The sequence below is a fragment of the Vipera ursinii genome (genome assembly GCF_947247035.1).
Source record: "Vipera ursinii genome assembly, chromosome: 7".
Taxonomy (NCBI): Eukaryota; Metazoa; Chordata; class Lepidosauria; order Squamata; family Viperidae; genus Vipera; species Vipera ursinii.
This window is the reverse complement of record NC_139521.1, coordinates 18,370,963-18,396,277: the sequence shown is the minus strand read 5'-3', so window position 1 is coordinate 18,396,277 and position 25,315 is coordinate 18,370,963. Positions and strand designations below refer to the sequence as shown.

The 25,315-nt window shown below is 40.3% G+C and overlaps 1 protein-coding gene across 1 annotated transcript in view; it reads left to right on the top strand.

The window, feature by feature from the left end:
• The window catches only part of RBM46 (RNA binding motif protein 46), a gene marked incomplete at both ends in the record, with an annotated part of 59,651 nt that overhangs the window by 28,484 nt on the left and 5,852 nt on the right, over window positions 1–25,315 (top strand). Inside the window, 3 exons of the mRNA XM_083366909.1 lie at window positions 17,841–18,002; window positions 19,742–20,209; window positions 22,425–23,207. Coding sequence (XP_083223035.1) covers window positions 17,841–18,002; window positions 19,742–20,209; window positions 22,425–23,207 — 1,413 coding nt within the window. The remainder of the gene's footprint in view (window positions 1–17,840; window positions 18,003–19,741; window positions 20,210–22,424; window positions 23,208–25,315) is intronic.

Below are 25,315 nucleotides of genomic sequence, written 5' to 3'. Positions count from 1 at the left end.
AAGTATCCTCTTGTATATTTTCTTCACTTAAAAACTCTTTCGAATAATTAACCAACTTATTTTTCTTGTTTCATTTTTTCACTTTATACTTCATTTTATATTGTTCTATAATCATTTTTTTTTCAAACTATAGTCCACCCCCCCCAACATTCTGAGGGACAATGAACTGGCCCCATTTAAAAAGTTTGAGGGCTCCTACTTACATTAAATATCAAAGTATGTCATTTGTATCAATTTGCAACATTTGCATAATACCAAGTTAATGTTCACACTGATAAGAAGTTTAACAAATGTTTCTAACACTATCAACAGGTATGGATTGACCTATCTTTAAAAAAGAGGCAAGCCTTTTCTTCTTTTACAAAGAAGTATGAAAATTTTGAATTAAAATCTTATTCTTAAATTATATAACATTTTTTTCAACTGAAAAAAGGCTGATAAAATTCTTCTGTTGCACTCTTAATTCATTTTCTAATAAATATTACTAGTTAGAACTCTGAGGACCTTGTTCTTTGGACTCTTTCCAATTAAGGTTGCTATAAGAAATATCTGGAAGTAATTCCAATAAAAGCTTATTCCCTGTACAAAGTAGCCAATCATGCTTCAAATACTTAGATCCAATGACTGATTCATTTGCTGTGCTGTTGATTGCTCAACAGTTTGCAAATGCTTTCTCTACTATAAGAATCTAGTAGAGATGCAGCAGAGCCAGACAGATGTCCAAATTACCCAACAGACTCAAGCATTTGCTCAGATGACACAACACATGGCACAGATCTAACTCTCTACATCCCAGCTCTAATGCATCCCAGGCTATATCAGCTGCCACAGTGCTCCTTGGACTATGTTACTTTGCTCTCCTGATTTCTTATCTGATAAATACAGTAGAAATGCAGAGAAATTCAAAGTTTTCATGACTCAGTTTGAGTTTTATATATCCTTGAGACTGATAATTTTCTGTAGGTGAATCTCAGGTGCAACAGAGCTGTCAAATCCGCAATTCCAATTCTAGAGAATAATGACTATCTATGTGATCTTTTATGCCAGTTTACAGTGGCATAAAAAGTTTACACTGAAATTGGCTTTAATGACCTTACCAGAAGAGTAAGGGTTAATTGAAATATGCAGATAACATTGTGGTAAAGATAGGCTATTAGCATACGTAACTGATGGAATAGAACCTATTGGAAATTGCTAAGAGTCAGCACCAAGAGATTGCCACTGGTAAGAGTCAGGTGATCAATCTGATCACCTCAAAATGGAATTTAAGGCCAACTCGTACATTATCCTGGAGCAACCCCAAGAAATATTAAATATCTGAAACTCTTGCTCATATTCTCATATTGTGCTATTTCTATGATGCCCCAAAATGTGCTCTGAGTGCCCCAATTAAATAAAAGGGCCACACAGATAAATTTTGTTAAATTTTTTATGGAGTGCTAACCCCACAGTCACACATCAGCAAGCTTAATGCCTGCAAAACTTATGTGCAAAACTTTTAATTAGATACATTGTTTTATTGCCCTATCATTTCCCCTTCCCCAATAACAAATTGTTATGTTAAACTAATTCTCTTTTTTTACTGAATTTTGTATTGTAAAGGCCCCAAGATCTGCTGATACAGTTCTACAGAGGAATTATTGAGTCTATCGCTTGTACTTCTATAACTGTCTAGTTTGGTACAGCTACTGACAGGATTGGTACAGACTCCAATGGATAGTTCAGACTGCAAAAAAAACTACTGCAACCAGCCTGTGTTCCACTGAGGATCTGTATACTGCACAGGTCAGAAAAAGGGCCGAGAAAATATCTACAGACTCCTCACATCCTGCACATAAACCGTGTTGCCTCCTCCCCTCAGGACACCGCTATAGGGCATTGCATGCCAAAACAACTAGAGACAAGTTTTTTTTCCTTGTGCTATCATTCTGTTGAATATCTAATTACCACAATACTGTCTTATGTCTAAGTATATTTACTCATATAGTATGGCTGTATTACATTTTATCCTTCCCATCTGTTCCACTACCTTCTCTTATTGGTATCATTATGATTATTAGTATGACATTATGATTACTTTGTTTTGCATGTACACTGAGAGACATGCACTGGAGAAAAATTCCTTGTGTGTCTAATCACACTTGGCCAATAAAATTTTCTATTTCTATTTTTACTTCTAAAGACTGTGATACAGACATTTAAAAGATCTAGTCTTCTAGATATTCTAACATTTATCAGCATTTTATACATTTTGCAGCTCATACAATAATTTTTTCCACTTTAAAAAGGGATTCTTCCAAGAGGATCCCAAAATATATCGAGCTTTTATAGCTTTCAAATTTTTCACCTGTCAGTCTCTTCTCTGTTGGTGCTACATTTGCCCTTTTATTGTTAAAAGGACCCAGATTGTTGGGGGCAATTAAGCTGACTTTGTAATAATGCCGCTTGGGGTGTGTGTGAAAGCCCTAATAAGCAGGCATATACATAGAATGAAGGCTACTGCTAAGCTTGTAAGCCGCCCTGAGTCTTCGGAGAAGGGCGGGATATAAATGGAATTAAAATAACAAATAAATAAATAAAATAAAACAGTTGCTTTTAATTTGCATGGGAGCAATTTACCTTTATGTAAAGATGTTTCAGGTTTAGAATTGCTGCCTTGAGCCTTTTGTTCTAAATAAATGCTGCTTGCTGAAAGAAATAATGATTTAAATGAGAAATTCTTAGCACTGGAGACATCTGTTTCAAGGGCAATGCACTCTATTCAGGTTTTGTCACCCCTGCAAGATAAACCCAATTAAGAAACTAATGCCATTTAGGTCAGCACTACTTTTATTATAACAGCTATAGCGGCGTCTTCAAACGTGGCCCTTTTATGACTTGTGGACTTTCAGAATTCCTCAGCCAGGCACACTGGCTGAGGAATTTTGAGAGTTGAAGTCCACAAGGAGTCCCTAGGGAGAAGGGCGGTATAGAAATCAAATAAAACTAAACTAAACAAGTCATAAAAGGGCCATGTTTGAAGACCCCTGAGCTATAGTAACAGAATCTTGCAAGTCTGAATATGCTTCCTCCCTTCCTCACTTTTTTCCCCAAATTTTATTGATTTTCTAATATTACATTCACATATTTGAAAAGCAACGTGGTGGCTTGGTAGTAGTAATTCAATTACATACAGATATCATTAGTACAGATTTCAAATTGCTACCATAAACATTTCCTCTCTTTTTCCCTTCATATACACTGTCTATTTGTAGATTTAAAGACAAGTTTCATCCTATCACATAGAAAATAATTTTCTTACATATATCCATAGTTTTTAGTTTACACATATTCTAATTGTTTTAACATACAATCTTTTAGACAATCAATGACCTAATAGATTTTTCAATTTTAATTTCCACCAACATTTAGATTTAACGTTTGATATTTATCATTCCCAAGATTTTTAATATACTCCTAATTCATCTATCACCATTCCTCACAAAATCTAATATTCAAAATACACATCCCATCAGCTTAACTTCTCACCCTCTATGTCAACAAATTAAGAATACAATATGATATCCTTACTTTTTGCTAATTTTCAGTTGTTTTTGTAAGTAGTAATCAAAATTTCTTTTTATTTCAATATTTAATACTTTCTTTCTTCTTCTTTGTATCTGCTATCTCTTGCTTAAACTGATAATTTTTGTTTTTAACATTCCATATACAGTAGACCTATTTATTACTTTCAACAATAGGTTTTTAGCTGGTCTACATTATTCACCTTTACATGACCTTTATGGACAAATCAATATTCAAATTAGCTATTAATATTTATACTAAGTTTTAATGACTAAATTTTTTTCTTTATCTCAGTTCATAACAATGTCTTGTGTTCAACATACACATCTTATCTGTAATGTAGTGGGTCCGACACAAGAAAGAGACGCCAGCCGGAGTACGTGTTCGGCTCTTTATTGGGGGGGTAGCGTACTGGCGAATGAGGGTTACCTGGCCTCCTTTAAATACCTAGCCAGGTAGGCGGCCAGCCAATGGGGCTGGCCCTAGGATTCCCGCCGAAACTAGGTTTCCCACCAAAACCGTTCAGGCCAACGCCCCCTGGTGGCTGTTGCTATGCAGGTGCCTGCATACATAACACCCCTCCCACCTTAGAGAAGAACCACATAACAACTATAAAACAATATTATAACTAACTACATAACTATAAACACTGTATGTTAATACAATGCAACTGTGGGGTGGTCACTTGCACACATAGTCCGCTAGGTATGCCGGTGTCCTGTGGGGCCTGGTGGACCGTCTGGGTGTGGCTTGGCTCTGGACTTGGGCAGCGGGCTCGCGATGCCTTTGTGCTGGATTGAGCAGCGTTGGTTGTAGGAGGCCATCCTCCTCTAGTTCTGGTTCTGTGTCATTTTCGGTTGGCCTGACCTCTCCTGGGGTGTGGCTACCGTGTTGACCGTGGGTGGTGCACTCAAGGACCCTTCCTCTGAGTTGGTCGATATGTCGCTTTATGTGTTGATCCCCCTCCACCCCCACAATGTAAGAGAGAGGCCCAGTTTTTTCAACCACGGTCCCCGGAACCCATGGATGCCCTGTCCCGTAGTTCCTTGCCCAGACCAGGTCCCCCACATTGAGTACCCTGTGTGCTGATGGCCTATCCGACTCTGCCGCCACACAGTCAGGGTGCAGACGGTCAAGCTTGGTGATGAGGTGCCGTCCCCATTGTAGTTCTGCCGGGCTCTTTCCGGTAGCAATGCATGGTGTGGTGTGTTGGGCAAGCAGAAATTTCGCCAGTCTGTGGTGCCAGTCCCCGCTGATGATGTGCCAGAGTGCGTCCTTGGTCGTCCTTACCATCCATTCAGCTTGCCCGTTAGTCGACGGGTGGAAGGGCACGGAGGTGGCGTGCCTAATCCAATTTGCCTTCAAGAATGCCTGGAAATCAGTAGCGGTAAACTGAGGCCCGTTATCAGACACAATTACATCGGGGAGACCGTGTGTGGCAAAGAGGGCTCTGAGCACCTGGATTGTCCTTGCTGAGGTCATGTTGGGGACAGGGACTACCTCCAACCACTTTGAGTGGCTGTCCACTACCACTAACAACAGTTGGCCCTGGAATGGCCCTGCATAGTCAATGTGAATGCGGGACCAGGGTGTGTGTGTGGTTTCCCACCTGTGCACTGGGGCATGAGGCATCTCTGGCCTGGATCTCTGGCATGTGTAACAGGCCTTGACCCGTTCCTCAATGTCCTTGTCCAGCCCTGGCCACCAGAGGTAGCTTCTGACCAGCGCCTTCATCCTAACCACCCCCGGATGTCCCTCATGTAAGGATTCCAATACCCTGCCCCGGACTGTGGTGGGAATGATGACCCTGCTTCCCCAAAGGAGGCAACCCCGGTGCGTGGAGAGCTCGTGTCGCCTGGTGAAATAGGCCTGGAACTCAGGCCCTGGAGACTTGTCCTGCCACCCCGTGCAAACCCATGAGTGTACCCTGCTCATGATGTTGTCGGCAGCTGTGCTGGTTGCAATGTCCTTGACATGTACTGGGCATTCTGATAGTTCCTGCAGGTCTAGGATTTGTGTTGCTGGTGCCGGGTCTGGTTCAGTGGTGTCTATGGGTTGCCTACTTAGGCCATCTGCGTGGCCCATCTCCTTCCCTGGCTTGTGCACCAGCTTGCAATTGTAAGCTGCAAGGAAGATGGACCACCGGAGCATTCTGGGGGACAGTATTTGGGGGGGTCTGCTTGTCCGTTGTGAATAGGCCTAGCAGGGGCTTGTGGTCTGTGTAGACAGTGAACTCCCTGCCATACAGATAATTGTGGAACTACTTGATTCCGGCCACGATTGCCAGGGCTTCCCTATCAATTTGGGCGTAGTTCCTTTCTGCTCCAGACAGCGTCCTGGAATAGTAGGCTATGGGGATTTGAGCCCCATTAGGCTTGAGGTGACTTAGTACTTCGCCCACACCATAAGGGGATGCATCACACGCGATACATATGGGCTTTGTTTCAATGAAGTGGGTTACTGTGGATTTGTCCGACAGTAGTGCTTTTAAGGCTCTGAAACTTTGGTCGTGGACGGAAGTCCAGACCCATGCTGCCTGCTTGTCCAGTAACCTGTGAAGTGGCTCTGCAATGGCTGCCTTGTATGGAAGGAATGTGTGATAGAAGTTCAGCAGGCCCAGGAATGCCTGTAGCTCTGCCTTGTTCTTGGGTGTGGGTGCCAGTTTGATTGCCCTCACCTTGGACTCTGTGGGGTGGATTCCCTTGGCATCTACCCTGAATCCCAGAAATTCCATGGATTGGACCCCTATGCTGCACATCTCCCTCTTCAATTTGAGCTCAGCAGTGCGCAGCCTGGTTAGTACCTCCCTCAGCCTACCTGCCAGTTCTTCTGTTGATGCTCCTGCGATCAGGACGTCATAAAAATAAGGACAAACCCCCGGAATGCCCCTGAGCGTCTTCTCCATGATCTCTTGGAAAATGCCAGGAGCTACGATGATCCCAAACTGCAGCCTGTTCACCCTGAACGTTCCCCTGTGAGTCACTATCGTCTGGGCATCAGCCGTTGCCCGAGTGACCATGAGTTGCTGGTACGCCTGTGCAAGATTGAGCCTTGCAAAGATGGCGCCGCCTTGGAGGGAAGCGAGAACGTGGCTGACCGTGGGTACTGGATAAGCGTGCAGGTTTAGGGCACGGTTCACTGAGCACTTGTAGTCAGCGCAGATCCTCACCTCCCCGTTGGTTTTGAGTGGGGTGACTATCGGGGTCTCCCATTCCCCCCCATCCACGGGCTCTAAGATTCCCTGGGCCACCAGCTTATCCAGTTCGCACTCGATCTTGTGCTTGAGCGTGAAGTTAACTCGCCGCAGCCTGACCCTAACGGGGGGAACGTTCGGGTTCACTTTGAATGAGATGGGGGGCCCTGTGTACCTGCCCAGCGTCCCATCGAAGACGTCTGCGAACTCTTTGCAGACGGCCTCAATGGATTCTCCCTGGATCCGGTGGATCCCCGAGACAGCAATTCCCAGGGCCTCAAACCAGTCTAGGCCAACTAGGCTGGCTCTCTGGCCTTCTACCACTACAACCTCCAGGTGCTCTTCGCGACTCTTAAACCCCACGGAAACGGTGGCCTCCCCCTTTACCTTGACCGGCGAGTTCTGGAAGTTGGTCAGGGCTAAATTTGAAGGCCGTAATTTAATCCGCTGCTTGCTCCGGCCATTAATGTAGTTAAAGGTCTTGTCCGAAATGTACCTTCGAATGGCGATTCCTCCGGTTGCAGCTTGTGGATCTCCTCTCGGGGGCAGCAGCTATGACAGACCGCGGCTATGTGGCCTGTTTTCTTGCAGGCCCGACACGTGGCCGACCAGAACTTGCAGAGGCTGCGCACGTGGTTTCCGCCGCATCCTGCGCACTTCTGCAAGTTGATTGCATTGCTAGAGGGCCTGGGCTTGTCCGGGGGTCCGCCTCAATGGTCGGGGGTTGACTTCCGCTGGAGGCGACCTGCTGGTGGATGTTGGCTGCCTGGCTGCTGGGTTTGGCTTCCTGGACCGCCTGGACGGCCCCGCAGGCCGCCTCGTGGGCCAGGATGGTGTCCTGGGCTTCCTGGAGCAAAACTTCCTCCTTCTCGAACAGGCGCTCCTGCAGTCTCGTGTCCCATAGGCCGCAAACCAGCCTGTCTTGTAGCCGCTCCTCCAAGTTCGAGAACTTGCAGGTGACGGCGGCTTCTCGTAAGGCAGCAATGAAGTCGGACCCGGACTCGTCGGGATGGTGGTCCCTCTTCTCGAACTGGGATCATGCAGCCAACTTGGACCTGCGGGGCCGGAAATTGGCGTTCAGCTTAGCGACGAGGTCCCGGTACGAGACGGTATCAATGGCTTCTGGTGCGAACAGGTTTGCGGTGACCTTGAGGAGTGCGGGTCCGCCTAGGCAGAGCAGGGCTGCCGCTTTTGAGCCGTCTTCCGAGATTTGGTTAAACCTCATGTACAGCTCGACGTGCGACAGGTACCGGGCCCATTTCTCCAGGTGGCGGGTGTCGAACTCGCGGGGTTGCCCAACTCGTGCCATCGTCCCGTCGGTCGTTGTGGCGTGTGGTTCTGTTGCTCGTGTGGCGGCCTGAGCCGGTGTCTTGCGGTGGCCAGTTGCGGTGGCTGGCGGTCGCGTTGGGGAGGAAGGGAAAGATTCCTCTTTTCCTTCAGCGTGTGGTGCGTTCTGTCGGCAGAATCCCATCCTCGTCGCCACAGTAATGTAGTGGGTCCGACGCAAGGAAGAGACGCCAGCCGGAGTACGTGTTCAGCTCTTTATTGGGGGGGTAGCGTACTGGCAAATGTGGGTTAACTGGCCTCCTTAAATACCTAGTCAGGTAGGCGGCCAGCCAATGGGGTTGGCCCTAGGTTTCCCGCCAAAACTAGGTTTCCCGCCAAAACCGTTCAGGTCAACACCCCCTGGTGGCTGTTGCTATGCAGGTGCCTGCATACATAACATTATCTATTTAAGTACATTCTGTTTCAGATTTCAGTAAGGTGGTCAAAACTCCATTCTTCTTGAGTCTTATTCTGGCTTTTTTCCTTTGACTTCACTTTTACTTTGTGTAATCTGGGGGGGAGGGATCTGTATGAGAGGTTTACTCACATTAGTCTCTTGGAATAGTTTTGCTTAGTTTCTGCTTGGGTTTTTTAAGAAAAACTGGGCCTGATTTTCTTTGGGGAAATATAATATTCTTTTTAATATTCCCACCTCTCATTGTTCTTTTTGTAGTGGCCCTTCCTCCTGCCCCTCAAGGCCATTTTCTATGTCCTCTACAAGTTTAGATTGACCACAAGAACTTGGGTTATCTACAGATTTCATAGAAATCACATATCAGATCAGCTGGACACAACGTTTTCCTTCGTTTTGACTTCTGTATTACTTATGTCCCTTGCTCATAGAATAAGCAGGCTGATGCTCTTTCTTGCAAGTCTGAAGTGCATCACTCACAATCCAATGATGAAATTGCAAAGGCAAGCGCTACTTTGGAGCAATATCTTTCTTGTTGTGTTAATCCTAAATAGATGTAATTGATTGTAACAGTATCCTCGAGGAACAACAGGATAAACAATGGTCAAATAAAAGAAATTTGAATCCAAGGCAAAAAATACCTTAGATTTGACCGTCCCTGATTTTCTTGAAGATAAAGGGAGAAAAGAGGAAACATGTTCAGATTTGCAAGATTCTGTTATTGTAACTCCATAATAAAAGTACTATTGAAGGAAAAATCTTCATCACAGTCCTGTTGTAGAAAGAAGAGACTCACGCAAGCTCTTCAGGAAAGGAAAGGTTTATTGTGCAGGTTCAGAAGGCTTAAACAAAGCAAAGGGTCTGAACCCCGAAGGGCTCATGAACAGACATATTTATACACCTCTAATTCCTAGTTATACATTGTTATACGTTGTTCCTTATATGGTTACATCCTGCACATTCTTATCAGAAGACAGTTTGCATAAGACAGTTGCAGGGGAATACGTGCAGCTACGCTTACAGGGTTATGGCTACCTTGATCACCTAAGGACAGGAATAGGTTTGTTTACACAATGACTTTAGTACACTTCCTCTTTAGTCCAGTTCAAGATGGTAATAAACAAACATGGAGACTGCTTTAGAAAGAAGGTTGTAGTTTATTGAAGAGTCAGACAGAAAGATGGCTCTGGAAAAACTGACCACATGTAGCTGAGAATGGTGGGTTTTATACCTTCATGGGCTTTTGAGGTTGTTTCCTGTTCCTGTTTGAGGCTTTGTATTTCCTGTGTCATGTACTTTAACCTTCATGGGCTTTTGAGGTTGTTTCCTGTTCCTGTTTGAGGCTTTGTATTTCCTGTGTCATGTACTTTAACCTGAGTCTTGAGTGTGCCCTTTTGGTATTGGTGGGTTAATCCTATTATTTATTATTATTTATTATTATATTTTTATACCGCCCTTCTCCCGAAGGACTCAGGGCAATAAATACAAAAACAGGATACAAAAGTTAAAAACAATTAAATAAATGCCCAAGGTTAAAACAATAATTAAGACGTATTAAAAACCCAACCCTAAGCCATCAGACCAGGTCAGATTGCTCAAATAGATACGTTTTTAGATCGCGCCGGAAGGAGCGAAGGTCAGGGGCCATCCGGAGCTCAACCAGCAAGCGGTTCCATAGGTCTGGCGCGCCCACAGAGAACGCTCTCCCCCTAGGGGCCACCAATCGACATTCTTTGATTGGAGGCACCCTGAGGACGCCCTCTCTGTGGGAGCGCACTGGACGGAAGGAAGTTGATGCCGGCCACAGGTGTTGCCGTAGGTAATCCGGACCCATGCCATGTAGGGCTTTGTAAGTCATCACTAACACCTTGAATCTCACCCGGAGGGCAACCGGCAGCCAATGCAGCACGCGGAGCAAAGGTGTAACATGGGAGTATTGGGAAACCCCCAGCACAACTCGCGCGGCTGCATTCTGCACCAGTTGGAGCCTCCGAGTGGACTTCAAGGGCAGCCCCATGTAGAGAGCATTACTGTAGTCTAGACGAGAAGTCACGAGCGCATGAGTGAGTGTACGCAAGGCATCCCGGGCTAGATAGGGTCGCAACTGGCGCACCAGGCGAACCTGGGCAAAGGCCCCCCTAGTCACAGCTCCAATATGCTCTTCCAAAGAGAGCTGTGAATCTAGAAGGACCGCCAAGTTGCGCGCCCTATCTACGGGAGGTAATAGCTCACCCCCCATGGCCAGAGATGGAATAATCGGAATTTCCCGGGATGCCGGCACGAACAGCCACTCAGTCTTGTCAATTCTCTCCTTAGAATTTGGGTTGGAGTATGTAGATTTTAGGTGTCTTTGTCTTCCTAATAGCTTCCTGGCTCCAACCTTCCTGAATGGATTATTTCATCTGCATTTCTAAAAGCTGGCCTCTGCCTAGGTTCTGCCTGGGGGAGAGGGGCTGGGGCTAGTTTCTGGGGGCTGGCTTCTATCTTTTTTTAGATCTTCTCCATTATTCCTTTGGGGAAATATATTCTGCCTTTTTAATATTCCCCAAAATATTTCTTTCTCTGGATTCTTCTCACAGTACTTAACTAGTCCTTGATTTATTTGCAACTGTAATGGAGCCTTGCCTGTCATGACTGTAAGTTGTGACCGTTGTAAAAAAATATAATTTTTTTTGTGATGATTTTTAAGCAAATACAACAATCATAAAGTAGCCACTCAGGTCATTAAGCGAATCAATAGTTTTCTCTGGGTGTGGTTTTGCTGAAAATTGGAATGCTATAAAAGCTATATGACCATGGGACACGGCAAGTGGCTGTAAATGTGGTCCAGTTGCTGAGCACTGAAGTTCAGTCACATGACTGGGGGGAGAGCAGACCATCAGAACTTCAAATCCAGGTTGTAAGTACTTCTACGTAGCTCCATCATATCATTAAACAGTCAATAAGCAACCTGTTATAAATTAAGGACTACCTGTATTAGCATTCATAACTTGGATTTTCTAATCTGGTCTATTTCAGAGAGCTGACATCAAAACAATTGGGCTGAACTTTTCCCTAATGTTTGTCTACAACAATCGATTCTACTTGATGGTGAACAATCAAATAATTATATAACCTAGACTGTATGTTGTCACAATAAAAGGGAAATGATTAATACCCCTGCTGTTAAGAACTAAAAGCTGCCATGGACCAAGGACAAAATGAAATCTACATCATAGACGCATGACAGAAAAAAAGTTCGTCAAAGCAGGTTGAGTTGTTTAAATGTGTTTACTTCTAGGAATACAATTATTGAAAGGCAGATGAAATCTTGGTAAGCTGATGTTTTGGTTTCTCTTAAGAGAAAAGGATGCCTCGTCGTAGGTCTAATTTGTTATAAATTGCCAATTACTTTGCAATTATAGACTATACGCAGTAAGGCACTGGCACTAACGGTGGAGAGTTTTCTTGTCCGTTGGAATAAACGTTACCACCGCCCGCATTCTCTCTTCACCCCCGCCCTTCCCAATAACGAATCTCCAACTTCAACTCCGCCCCATCCTCTCCCACACTTTGAAACCCAAGTGGGAAAGAGAATCTTCCCACCTCGTTTAAGTGCCAGCCCCGCTAGTTCATTCCCAATTGGTTAGAGGTGCTGTCAATCCTGTAAAGCAAAAGGCAATTTAAAAAAAAAAGTTCGGAAGAGCTTGCCTGAAAATTGCGCGGGCCCTTGCGTTAGTGAGACGGCGTGTCGGTAGCTGCAAGTTAGCCCGTTTCCTCTACAGGAAGGAGCGGTAGGCTAGTTTGTAGGGCACGGACGCTGTTGGGCAGTTTCGCTTGAACGACGAGGCGTCGCTTATCGTCGTGCATGCTACGTTTCCAACTCTTCGGGTGGGGCGTTCGTTGCAGTATTTTCAGTTCCTCGTGCAGGGCACGTCTTTTTATTTAGAAGGACCAGTAGAAACACAAACGGATCAGCGCCTCAAAAAATGAGGATTTGCTTGAGGGAGCAAGAGCGTGGTTATAGAAAGAGTGTTCCGTGTGAAATATTAAGTGAAGTTTAAACAGTGCCTATTTTCGAACTTGGGCGCTAATTTAAGCGGATACTTAAGCCAATAATAGTAATAAATTGTCCGTTAAGTAATTTGTCGGTAAAAGCTGAAAATGAAGTGTTAGCAGTAGTCGAGGAGAAAATGGAAAGGAACAACTCTAGCGTTGAGGCAGAGAGGAACTCTTGTGATGGCGGGGAGGTTGAGGGCCAGGCTGGAGTAAAAAAACGTCGCGGTAATATGTGTATGGCGGAAGAAAGTACAGTTGAAAAATAGCTATAGATTAATCGGTGGATATAGCCAATTATAATTTTATTACTGACTACTGGAAGACACTAGAATGTCATTCTGTCCTTTAAAAAAACCGAAATCATTAAAACCAAGATAAAACGAAAAGCCCATAAAGCTATCTACATGACAGTATTAAACCTATAAAACCAAATTTTAAAGTCCAATTTAAAGAGAATTGGCTTGATGCTTTTCCTAAAGCCAGTCATAGTTCTAAAGCATTTTTTCCAATCCTGCCTCCAGGTATTTTTTGTTACAGTCCTCATTTTTATCTTCTAGCTAGTCCAACTACAAAGTGCTAAGAATTATATAGGACACCTGGATGTAGATCCATGTAGTTATTTCACTTAGGCCTCAAAAATCAGCCTCTGCAAGTACAGGCTACCTTCAAAAACACCTGTGATTTTTTATAATCAGGCTCAGAATGAAACAGGGAACTTAAAATAATGACAATAAGAAAACACTATATTTTCATTTTTTGCAAGCATTTTTTCAGTTGGAATTTTTATATCTTGGATATCAGGATAGTGCATGATCAAATTTTATCTTTGAATATCAAATAATGGCAAATAAAACCCTTAAAAGCAGGGCTAGTAATTTTGTTAAAATATTTGCATAATATCTTCATATATTTTAATCTTCAGGTTCATGACTTTAAAGACTGGAAATATAGTGATTGCTTTCCCAACTAAGAAGCAACTTCTGAGCTTTCATCTAGCACAGAGGTGTCAAACTACACATCACAAGGAAACCGCGCCCACCCAATTGCCAAAAATGGGGGAAAAGCTCTGATACGTTGTGTGATGTCACATGTTGCGAGTTTGACATGTCTGATGTAGCACATGTGAAAATGGTTTTTATATTACAAAATATTGTCATAGGTGATCAGTGTGTGATCTTCTAAAGCAGGGGTGTCAAATTGCCAGCACGTGGGCCGGTTGCATCATACGGAGGCCACGTTCACCCCAGCTCCAGCAATGGAAAAAAAGTTACGATACGTTGCAACATGTCACATGATACAGTGAGTTTGACACCCATGTTCTAAAGTGTAGCTGATTTACATTCTAAGGCATGGGTGTCAAACACTGCATCATGTGACGTGTCATGATGTATCGTGACTTTTTTTGCATTGCTGGAGCTGGGGTGGGTGCGGCCTCTGCATGATGCAACCGGCCCAGGGGCTGGCAGTTTGACACCCCTGTTCTAAGGCATCTGAAAAGCAATTTGGCAGTTAACCTGTATAGAGATTTGTTTTTACAGAATATTGTTCTTTATGAAATTCTTAACTATTAGCAGCTAAACTCCCTACTGTCTGATGCAGAGTGCATTTATAGAACTTTTCCAATACTGCCTTTCAGCTACGCTTTAGATTATATTTTGATTCAGAAATTGAAAAGTGATGAATATACATTTTTATATAGAGATGTACAATCTCCATACATTGTAAGAAATGCACAAAACACAAGGTGTATGCTAGAACAGTAAAAGGTATATTATCAAGTTTCCTCCATTCATTATTTGTAATTTTAACATTCAAGGTGATGGAACTGACTTGTGAAATCTGTTGTCCAAGCAAGTTAGCTTTCCATATCTAGGAAAAGTGCTTGGGATGAATAGTACTTATCCCTTCCCGCATCTGAAATTTCTTTTTTTTTCAATATAAAAACTGTTCTGTTTATTTAACCTGGTCTATTTATATGAATCAGGGATTAAAAAGTGGCAAGTGTGATTGTATCTTGCTTGATTTTAGAAAAGTCTGTATAAAATTGAATCTTCAGGTTTATTGCTGTTCTGTCTTATACAGAATGAAATTATACTTTCAATAAGTAGTAAACTTAATGCCACCTGTTTACTTGAAATTTCATTTTTGTCCACAGATATTAACCTGATCAGAGTTCTGTTTGTGCAGCCATATATTAAAGTATTTATTTGAAAACAGTTTGATATTTCAAAGGGCTACAGAGCAGTGTGAACTGATTATAGAAACCTAAAAAATCTTGTAAGTTTTAATCATTCTTTCTAAACTCTAATGTGTGCATATAAGCTGCTTATTTTTTTCTCCTAAGTACTCTAAACATTGTAGTATGTAAGTTTTAAAGAATAATAACAATAACAGAGTTGGAAGAGACCTTGGAGGTCTTCTAGTTCAACCCCCCCCCCCTCAGGCAGGAAACCTTATACCAATTCAGACAAATGGTTGTCCAATCTCTTAAAAACTTCCAGTGTTGGAGCATTTACAACTTCTGGAGGCAAGTTGTTCCACTCATTAATTGTTCTAACTATCAGGAAATTTCTCCTTTGTTCTATATTGTTTCCTTGATTCGTTTCCATCCATTGCTTCTTGTCCTGCCTTCAGGTGCTTTGGAGACTAGCTTGACTCCCTCTTCTTTGTGGCAACCCCTGAGATAGTGGAACAAGTTGGAACAGGGCTCCTCAAAGTGGTCAGTATTAACCCACAGGTTGATAGGATTACCCGAGAGGTCAATAAATGGCTAGAGGTCAGTAGGGATTTCTGAAGAGGTCCATGTGAGTCCCTAGTCCTGAATGAGAAGTGGCTAGCAGGCTAGCTTTTTACCCAGGTTGGATAGCCACCAGTGAGAGCAACTTTGTCTCTTTTGTTAATATTCGTAGCATTAGTAAAGTTAAAGTAGATGTATTACATTATTTTCACTTAATAAACATTTAGGGTCAATGAAGAATCTAAAACTTAATGAAGAATCAATTAGCTGAAGAGTTTGGGGACCCCTGATCAAGCATTGATGTAATACTGTTTATCTTTTTGCAGACTTCATCCTTTTTTGCACTTATGTCATAGCATCTGATGCAAGTGCTCAAGCAGCATAATTTGTACTGTGATACCACAATGCATATACCACTTCAATATAAGCTAGGCTTTCTGCAGATACCCATTTTGAAAATACTACTTTCCCAGGGAGAATTTAAACATTGGTAAAAGGCAAAAATCTAATTCATGCATGAAATGGTTAGCATACTCTTGACATAAGTCTACCATTGTATGTCTGAGCCCATTTTGTTTTTTGAGCAGTCCATTGAAAAATTCTCCTGCCTTGCTTACCAAGCTAAGAATTTTAAAATGAACCAAATTAGCAAAAGGTAACTTGTCAGCTCTGAAGCTGGCAGAACTTTGGGGATAGCAGTTTTTGTTACTAATCTACTTAATTCACCACCACTAGTTTAGGATTTGTCTTTAAATTCTACTGTACCTTCCTATGTAAAACCAATATGTGATAGCTATTTTTCAGTGTTCTTCAGTAGAAAAATATGCTTCTAAAATCCATTGTATTAAGATTGCCAAGCAGCTTGACCTGTTTCTGAGTTGAAAAAAGCAAGCTATTTCGAAGTTGGAAAAATGCATTTTGGTTACTATTTCTTTAAAGTATGTTTTAGAAGTATACACAGGTAACCCTCAACTTACAACCATTCATTTAATGAAATTTCAAAGTTATAATGGCACTGACAGAAGTGACTTAACACCTGATCTTTGCACTTACAACCAGCATCCCTATGTTCCTGTGATCAAAATTAAGGCCAATTGGTGCGTGTTTATGATAGTTGCAGCATCCGAGGCTCGTGATGCAATCTTCCCAGCTGGCTTTCAACAAGCAAGTCAATAGGAAAAGCTGGATTTACTTAACAACCGTGTGATTCACTTAAAAACCATGGCGAAAAAGGTGATAAAATTGGAGTCAACTGGCTTAACAACTCCACAGTTTTAGCAATAAAACTGTGGTCCCAGTTGTGACTTTTAAGTTGAGGAATACTGTATACCAGTCTGTTACTGAATTTTCAATCCCAAATTATAAAATAAATGCTGGATTAATTTGAATATGATGTTTGAAATCACACTATATGAATTTAGTTCTCCATAATAAAGCATTTCAGTTCTGGTATTTGATTAATAGGTATTTAAATGAAATTCTACTGTAAAACAATAAAGATTCATTCTTATACAGAACTGTACACACTCAAATACTATTTTTATAATATTTTTGTTGATTTGTTTTACCTAAAGCAAGCATGTTAAATATGAATTTGAATAGAATTCAGTCTCTTGTAGTTACCATCAAGTATTTGAATTTCTACCCAGTTTATCTATCCATCCATCCATCCATCCTTGTGTATATGTATATATATGAGAGATTTATCAACAAAAGTATTATAGCTTTTTGATACTGTTATTTATAAAAAGGTATATTTTATATGAACATTTGAATATTCACAATTTTATTCATATTTAATGTTAAATTTATATCCTCATCTTTCATCCATCAGCTCAAGTAGTGTTCACATATTCCTCCTCCAATTTTCCCAACTAGAACAACACTATGAAGTAAGTTGGGCTAAGTTATCAAGACAGCTTCTGGGGCTAAGATTGGACTTTTACTTGAGTTTACACCATTACCCAGTATAACTCAACAAACACCTTCTCAGAGGGCTTCAACATAATTTGTAAAACAGATGTCCAAAAATAATTTAGACCAGCTGGTCCTATAATCCCACCTTAAATTATCCATAGGGTAGAGGTCTGTGCATCCAGCAAATTTCAACTGGATTTGCCCTATTCCCGTGATATATGTTATCCTCAAGATTCCATTAGGAAAGAGTTTGGATGAAGGAGGTTTTTGACATTAGATTTCTCAAAGCGCTTTCTGTAATCTCATGAACAACATGATTTCAATGTTAATTTAATGTACAGTATGCATTATTTGGATAGTTTGATTTAGTTTGCCATTTTTATCCTGCATTCATTTTCATATATATAGCATTCTGATTCTTTGAGGAATGTAGCGGTAAAATCAGAAATAAACCATACTATACATGTAGAAAACCTGTGTAATCAAAATCAATAAATCAGCTTCAGAAACTTTTGCTACTCTATACAGGTATAGCTTTACTTTTCTTTGAAGTTAATATCAAATTATTTATACATGTAAACGTTTGATTTTCACGTAAACTGTTTTCTAAGGAATGAGTTCCATGTATATAATTACTATTGGTTCTCTTTAAGATGTTACAGAAATGAATGAAGAACACACAGATGTAATAAATGGATGTAATAAAGTTAGATCTCGTACTCAGAATGAAGCTGCCTTATTGGCTCTTATGGAGAAGACAGGTTATAATATGGTACAAGAAAATGGACAACGAAAATTTGGTGGACCTCCACCAGGTATTTGATTATTGCTTCATTTCAAAATATTAGTTTTGGAAAAAATTGAAAAATGATTAATATGCACAAAACATATTATTGCCTAAGTGGTAGCCTAGCTATATATATTTATATATATTTATATTTATTAAACTTATATACCGCCCTTCTCCCGTAGGACTCGGCGGTTCACAAGGTTTTTTAAAAACAATACAACAAATTACAAAAATTAAAAACAATTAAAATGATTGCATTAACCTTGAATAAATAAAATCCCAATTAGAATCCAATTAAAACCCCAAGTAATACTCTCAGTCCAGGCCCGAAAGCTCAAAGAGCCAGGTCTTCAGGTCCCGGCGGAATGAGTGAAGGTCAGGGGCAGTCCTAAGCTCTACAGGCAGCTGGTTCCAAAGGGCAGGTGCACCCACAGAGAAGGCCCTCCCCCTGGGTATTGTCCGCTGGCAATCTTTATGGTTAAGGTATGTGTGAAATGGAGAATTATCCTCTCCCCCTAAAACTGAAATCATTTAATTTCAAATATTCTGCTGAACCATTTCAGGTTAACTATGGTTGCTAGAATCAAAATCCAGGTGGGGCAGGTATGGCTGTACATTGTACTCTATGTCCTTCATAGTTCCCAGTGTGGCATACTCCATCAAATCACCTATCTTCCTGGCACTATTTCTTCCTTCCCACTTCTCAACTGCCAGCTTAGCCCTGTAGTGTCCCACTGGCTTTCTTCCCATTGCTTCCTAAGTGTTTTGCCCAAGTGTTCCCTTCCATTGTCCCCTTATCTTCCTAAGCTGCTGATAACCTTGGCTTTTTCTCTGCTGTCTCATCATCACTTCTGTCTAGAACAAAACAGACCCGTTTCATTTCACATATAGACCAGAACCCCCAACCAGGCATGTTCAGAATAGATTATTCAATAAGTTATCTGCACACATTTCTTTTTCATAATGTTTTGCACATCTGTACTGAATAACCGGAGGGACGCGGTGGCTCAGTGGGTTAGGACGCTGAGTTTGTCGATCAGAAGGTCGGCAGTTTGGCGGGTCGAATCCCGAGTGCCACGTAACAGAGTGAGCGCCTGTTACTTGTCCCAGCTTCTGCCAACCTAGCAGTTCGAAAGCATGTAAAAATGCAAGTAGAAAAATAGGGACCGCTACGGTGGGAAGGTAACAGCGTTCCGTGCACCTTTGGCGTCTAGTCATGCCGGCCACATGACCACGGAGACGTCCTCAGACAAACGCTGGCTCTTCGGCTTTGAAATGGAGATGAGCACCGGCCCCTAGAGTTGGAAACGACTAGCACACATGTGCGGGGGAACCTTTACCTTTACCTTACTGAATAACCATGGGAGTGCACATTGCATTTCTTTACAATATGACAATTCCCTCTTAAGTTAAAATATTTTACTTAATTTTAGGTATTCCAGTTGAACCAAGTACGATACGGCTATATTCTTTATTATTTGTATTTAGGACTAAATTTAAATCAAAATAGTGGGTCTTTGTTTAAATAGAAGTCACAGAAATAAATTTAGACCAGATAATACAAGCCATGTATAATGGAGAGCTGATGGACAATCAGTATTTGTATAGTGCACTAGCATTTTAGTTTGTATAATCTGTTGGATATTACATGAAAACCTCCCAAATTGTTTTAAGGTAAGTGGCAGTGAAATAATATGATAAATAATTGGCCAGGATTTTTTTCTTAGTATCAATTAATACACATGTGTTGAATGTTTTTTTAAGGTTGGGAAGGTCCACCACCACCCCGAGGCTGTGAAGTTTTTGTGGGAAAAATTCCTCGTGATATATATGAGGATGAATTAGTTCCTATTTTTGAAAGAGCTGGAAAGATTTATGAATTTAGATTGATGATGGAATTTAGCGGTGAGAATCGTGGATATGCTTTTGTAATGTATACAACAAAAGAAGAAGCTCAGTTTGCCATTAAGACCCTTAATAATTATGAGATTCGTCCTGGAAAATTTATTGGTGTTTGTATAAGCTTGGATAACTGCAGACTATTCATTGGAGCCATTCCAAAGGAAAAGAAGAAAGAAGAAATCTTGGATGAAATGAAAAAAGTCACTGACGGTGTTGTAGATGTTCTTGTGTATCCAAGTGCAACGGACAAGACAAAAAATCGTGGGTTTGCCTTTGTAGAATATGAATCCCACAGAGCTGCAGCTATGGCAAGGAGAAAATTAATTCCTGGTAAATATGTCCATTCTTCACATAGAAGGTTTAATCGTATTGTTGAGAACATGTACAGTATGTTTAAGTTATGGTAAAAGCTACTCAGTATTCAATATTAAGAAAAATAAACATGGCTGAAGTGTATTATGCTATCCTCGGGTTATAGATTTCTCTTTTGCAGTCTTTCTTTCCTAGTACCTTTATTGTAAAAATTGGAAGTACCTCCTGTTTTCTACCAAATGTAGATATTTGTATATTATTGTTTTAAAAGTGAATAGTCTTAATTGAAGGTAAGTAGGTAAATTTCACTTGCTGTACAGCAGAGATGTATTTTTTTGTAAAGATGGTGGAAATTATAGGCGACATCTGTGCATGATCAAGTATCATGATCTATGTTTGTGTTAACCTAGAGGGTTAATAGGAAAACATGGTTTAGAATTTGGCAAATTAGCCAAGATAGCTAATGATATGATGCATAGTATTTTTACTGTTAATTCAGTCATGGACCATTCCTCTTTTCTGGATTACTTTTTTAGCTGCAGTGAGATTATATGGATTCAGCCCCTTATTCATGGTACAAACTTAATTTTGGTTTAATTGTACTGTATTTGGGTTACAGTAGAGTCAAATCAACTTATTTTTTTGTTAAAAGCCTGAATGTTCAATATTTTAACAGAGTTTAAAACAGTTGTGTTCTGAGCTCATGGTATAGAAAAATGAATAGTTTTAGAAATAAGAATGGCAAAAATCAATCTTATGTCATAAACCACTTACTTTTAATATTAAATTTAAACTTGTCTGAAATGCTATAGGTTCTCCTGCTTGAGCAGGGGGCTGGACTAGAGGACCTCCAAGGTCCCTTCCAGCTCTATTCTATTCTAAGTCTAAATAACCAGCAAGCCAAGAGAAGCTGTCTTGTCAAGTGCTGTATTAGTACCTCAATCACCTCTGGTGCTAAGTAGTCATATTCCAGTCACTTTTCCTTCACTAACTAGGCATGTTGTAAAGCTCTTCAGGCAGTGGCTCTTAAAGCTGACATAGCCACCATTTTCCTTCAGTACCAGCTTCAGGAACTGAAGTGGCAGGCTCACTAGATTTTCCCAGGGATTGAATGTCCATATTTGCATTCTGTCTTAGAGTTGTGTCAATATGGTTTAAGTCTACGAGAACCACTGATCAGGAATCCACATTAATAAAAGTGTCAGGAGAGCAAGTGGCAAATTCCCAACCTCCGAATTTACCTCATCTCCCTTGTATTATTTCTAGCTTATTTTCTACCTACTTTCACTCACTTTTTCCTTTACCTCCTTCTCTTTAAAATGCTTCCCCATTGCTTTGCTTTAAAGGTTTCTTTTGAGGAGGGGGAGATGTTACCAAGCAAGAACGTGGCAGGAGAGAATCGAATGAAAAGGGCAAAATGTGGTTTGGGGTGTTTCATCATTTTCAAGAACTGTCTTGCCAGCTGCCATGCCCTTGAAATCCAGTTAGTTTTCCTAGGAGTGAAGGTTCAGCAGATTTTCAACAGAATCAAATATATGTAGCTCAGGGTTTAACTGTGGAGCCCTTGGTGATCTCTGAGACTGGTTATTTGCTTGCAGATCTTTCATTATCTGAGTAAGTAACATCATCAATGCTAGAGAGTGTGGGTTTGCTCCCCACAAGCAAATTACTGTATACACTTACTAGCACTGATGATGTTGGGTAATAAAATGTCTGCAAACAAACAAACAAGCTTAGAAAACACCAAGAACTCAGCAGTAGCCTTTTCCCAATTTGCCTTGCTTCCATTTAGTGAGAGGAGTTCAGATTGCAACACTGCCAGCCAGCTACTAGGAATTTTCAAAGCCATACATAACCGGAGAAAGTTTGTTTTTCCAGCAATTATTGATACTTTATAATTCATGGAGATCTAATATGGGACACAGCACCACACAGTCTGACTACCCCTAAGTTAATGCCATAAAATTCATTACCATGAGATTTCTGTTAAAAAACTTTCTTTCCATTAATTTCTTAAGATAACTTATTTTAAAATGTATTCCCTTATTCTTGGCATTTAAACTTAATTGGAATTTACTGTATCTTCTGTTTTGTTTAGAATATGGGTTTTTCTTTTATTTTTTTAAGTAATTGTAATCTGTCCTGTTGGGTATCTTTCTTTGAAACTTGGAAAGGGGAGCAAAACTACTTCTATTTAAATAAAAAAACTGATGAAGATTTTTTTTCTCCATAGGAACTTTCCAGTTATGGGGCCACACTATTCAAGTAGATTGGGCAGATCCAGAAAAAGAAGTAGATGAAGAAACAATGCAGAGAGTAAAAGTACTGTATGTTAGAAACTTGATGATGTCAACGACCGAAGAAACAATTAAGGCTGAGTTTAACAAATTTAAACCTGGAGCTATCGAACGGGTAAAGAAACTTCGAGATTATGCTTTTGTTCATTTTTTCAACCGAGATGATGCAGTCGCTTCTATGTCAGTTATGAACGGAAAATGTATTGATGGTGCTAGCATTGAGGTAACACTAGCCAAGCCAGTAAACAAAGAAAGCACTTGGAGACAACATCTTAATGGCCAAATAAGCCCCAATTCTGAAAATCTTTTAGTCTTTACAAACAAAGAAGATGGTCATCAGAAATCACTAACAAAACCAGCAAATCTTCCAGTACGCCTCAATGGGCATAATAGTCCAAGTCCTCCTGAAATTGAAAGGTGTACTTACCCATTTTTCCCAGGAACAAAACTTACTCCAATTAGCATGTACTCTTTAAAATCTAGTCATTTTAGTTCTGCTGTGATGCAGTTAGATTATTACTGCAACAAAAATAACTGGGCACCTCCAGAATATTATTTATATTCGACTACAAGTCAAGATGGAAAAATTTTGTTGGTATATAAAATTGTTATTCCTGCAGTTGCAAATGGATCCCAGAGTTATTTTATGCCAGACAAACTCTGCACAACAGTAGAAGATGCAAAAGAGCTAGCAGCACATTTTGCACTCATGCACTTGGGTAAGTTTTTAAAACTGGTTTTAATTTTAATCTTCTTGGTACTTTATTATTATTTAAACATAACATATCTAAAATGCCCGCTCCACTTAGTAGGCAGCTTATTCAGAAACATTTGTGGTATTTCAAGTTTTCCCCCCATTCAAGTGTGTGTGTGTGTGTGTGTGTGTGTTTGTGTACATTAGAGATAGTGTTTTTAAACTCTTATTAAGCAAGGCACATCATGTTAATTACATTTTTTAAAAAATATTTTAGAACAAATATAGAGAATATTTTTAAAATTATTTCAGATATACAGTTTGCTTCTATCAACCCATGGATTCTTTGCCTTTCAGTTATTTAACATTGAGATATTCTTTCTAGTGCTATTGAAAAGGCAGTGGCAGTTAATTTGGATCTCTGTAATATCTTTCTATTTAAAAATACTATCATTAAAAAGGTTCAGTAGAAAAAGTAGGAAGCGATGTTTGGGAATTGATTTATATATCTATTTAAATTCTTTTTCCTTATTTTAAGAAAATTAAATTTCACTTATGTTAATTACAATATAAAATTTGTACCTCCTTTTTAAATTACCTTTGAAATAAGTCTACAAGGTAGTAACCTTTAAAAATATTTTAAAACTTCTTAGTACTTAACAGAAAAGGGATGGAAACACTGTAATTTTTGTGGTAATAAGTAAAGGAGTCCATGTGGGTTTTATTCTACTAGTTGTAGCTGATGAGGGGGCAGTACTCATCTCCGTTTCTTTAAGGCATTTGATCTAGCACTGTCCAAAGACATTTCTACAGTCATGTGGCTAGCATGACATCATGCTGCAGCGCAAAGTGTATGACAAAACTTGGAACGCTGCTATCTTCCCACTGAAGTGGTACCTATTTACTTACATTTACATGCTTTCGAATGCTAGGTTGGCAGGAGGTGTGGCAAGTGATGGTAGCTTACTTTATCACTCTATCCCAGTAGTATGAATATAGACTTTCTCTGGTGTCTTTTAAGCCACTGAGCCACTGTACCTCTCAATTTTTGTAGTAGTCAATTATATTTTTACTTGAAAAGGCACTTTCTTGTGGCAACTCCCTTGATTTCTCAAAATGGATTTTCACATCATACTAAGCCTAAAACATCTGAATATATTGCAGTATGTGATTCATTACCAGTTTAAGATTTTGTTTTTCAAGTACTCTACTGTCATTAGATAGTTTAGTGCATGGGTGTCAAACTCGCCGTGTAACGTGACATATTGCAACGTATCGTGACTTTTTTCGCATTGCTGTAGCTGGGGTGGGCATGGCCTCCACATGATGCAATCAGCCCACTGGCAGGCAGTTTGACACCCCTGGTTTAGTATGATAATGCAATTTATATAAAACAAAAAAATGTGATCTCTTCATCCTTCAGTTTGCTCATTCTACCCATAAAATATCAAACAACTGAAAGCAAGTGTTAAATATAAGAGTTTTAAATGTATATATTTGGTTGAGATTACATCACATAGAGCCATAAGTCATAATTATAAGTAGAATAGTATGTTCTCAATTTCAGTCATGCCTGGAGTTCTGAAACTGTGGGGCCATAGCACACTAAAATAATTCATGTCTTCCTTCTGAAATCGTTCAAAGGCAGGCTATTTTCAACTTTTCTGGTCAAGTACATCTGGTAAATGGGAAATAACAAGCTTGCTATTTCACATAGTAAATATTTGAAATATGAATATTGATATACCCAGATGTTTATGAAAAAAGGTTTTTGATGAAAAATCAATAGAAATAATATAGAAACACTGCCATTTGCTTATGCTACTTTATAGTTGTGTGTATTTTGGCTCATTGTTTCCTTTATTATGCTGCCTAGTAAAATGGATAGAACTGAAGGTAATCCTTAATTGGTTTTGTTTTTGTAAATATTAATTTATAAGTGATAATAGATTGTGTTTGATATTTAAGGGAGATGGATTGATTTCCTTTGTGCAGCAAAGAAGGGTGGATTTTTAAATTTTAAGACTCCCCATCCCTGCAGAATTATATTAAAAAAGTTATAAATTGATTTGCATTTTAATGAGTGAAATACGTATTTGACCCCTTCGCAAAACATGACTGAGTACTTGGTGA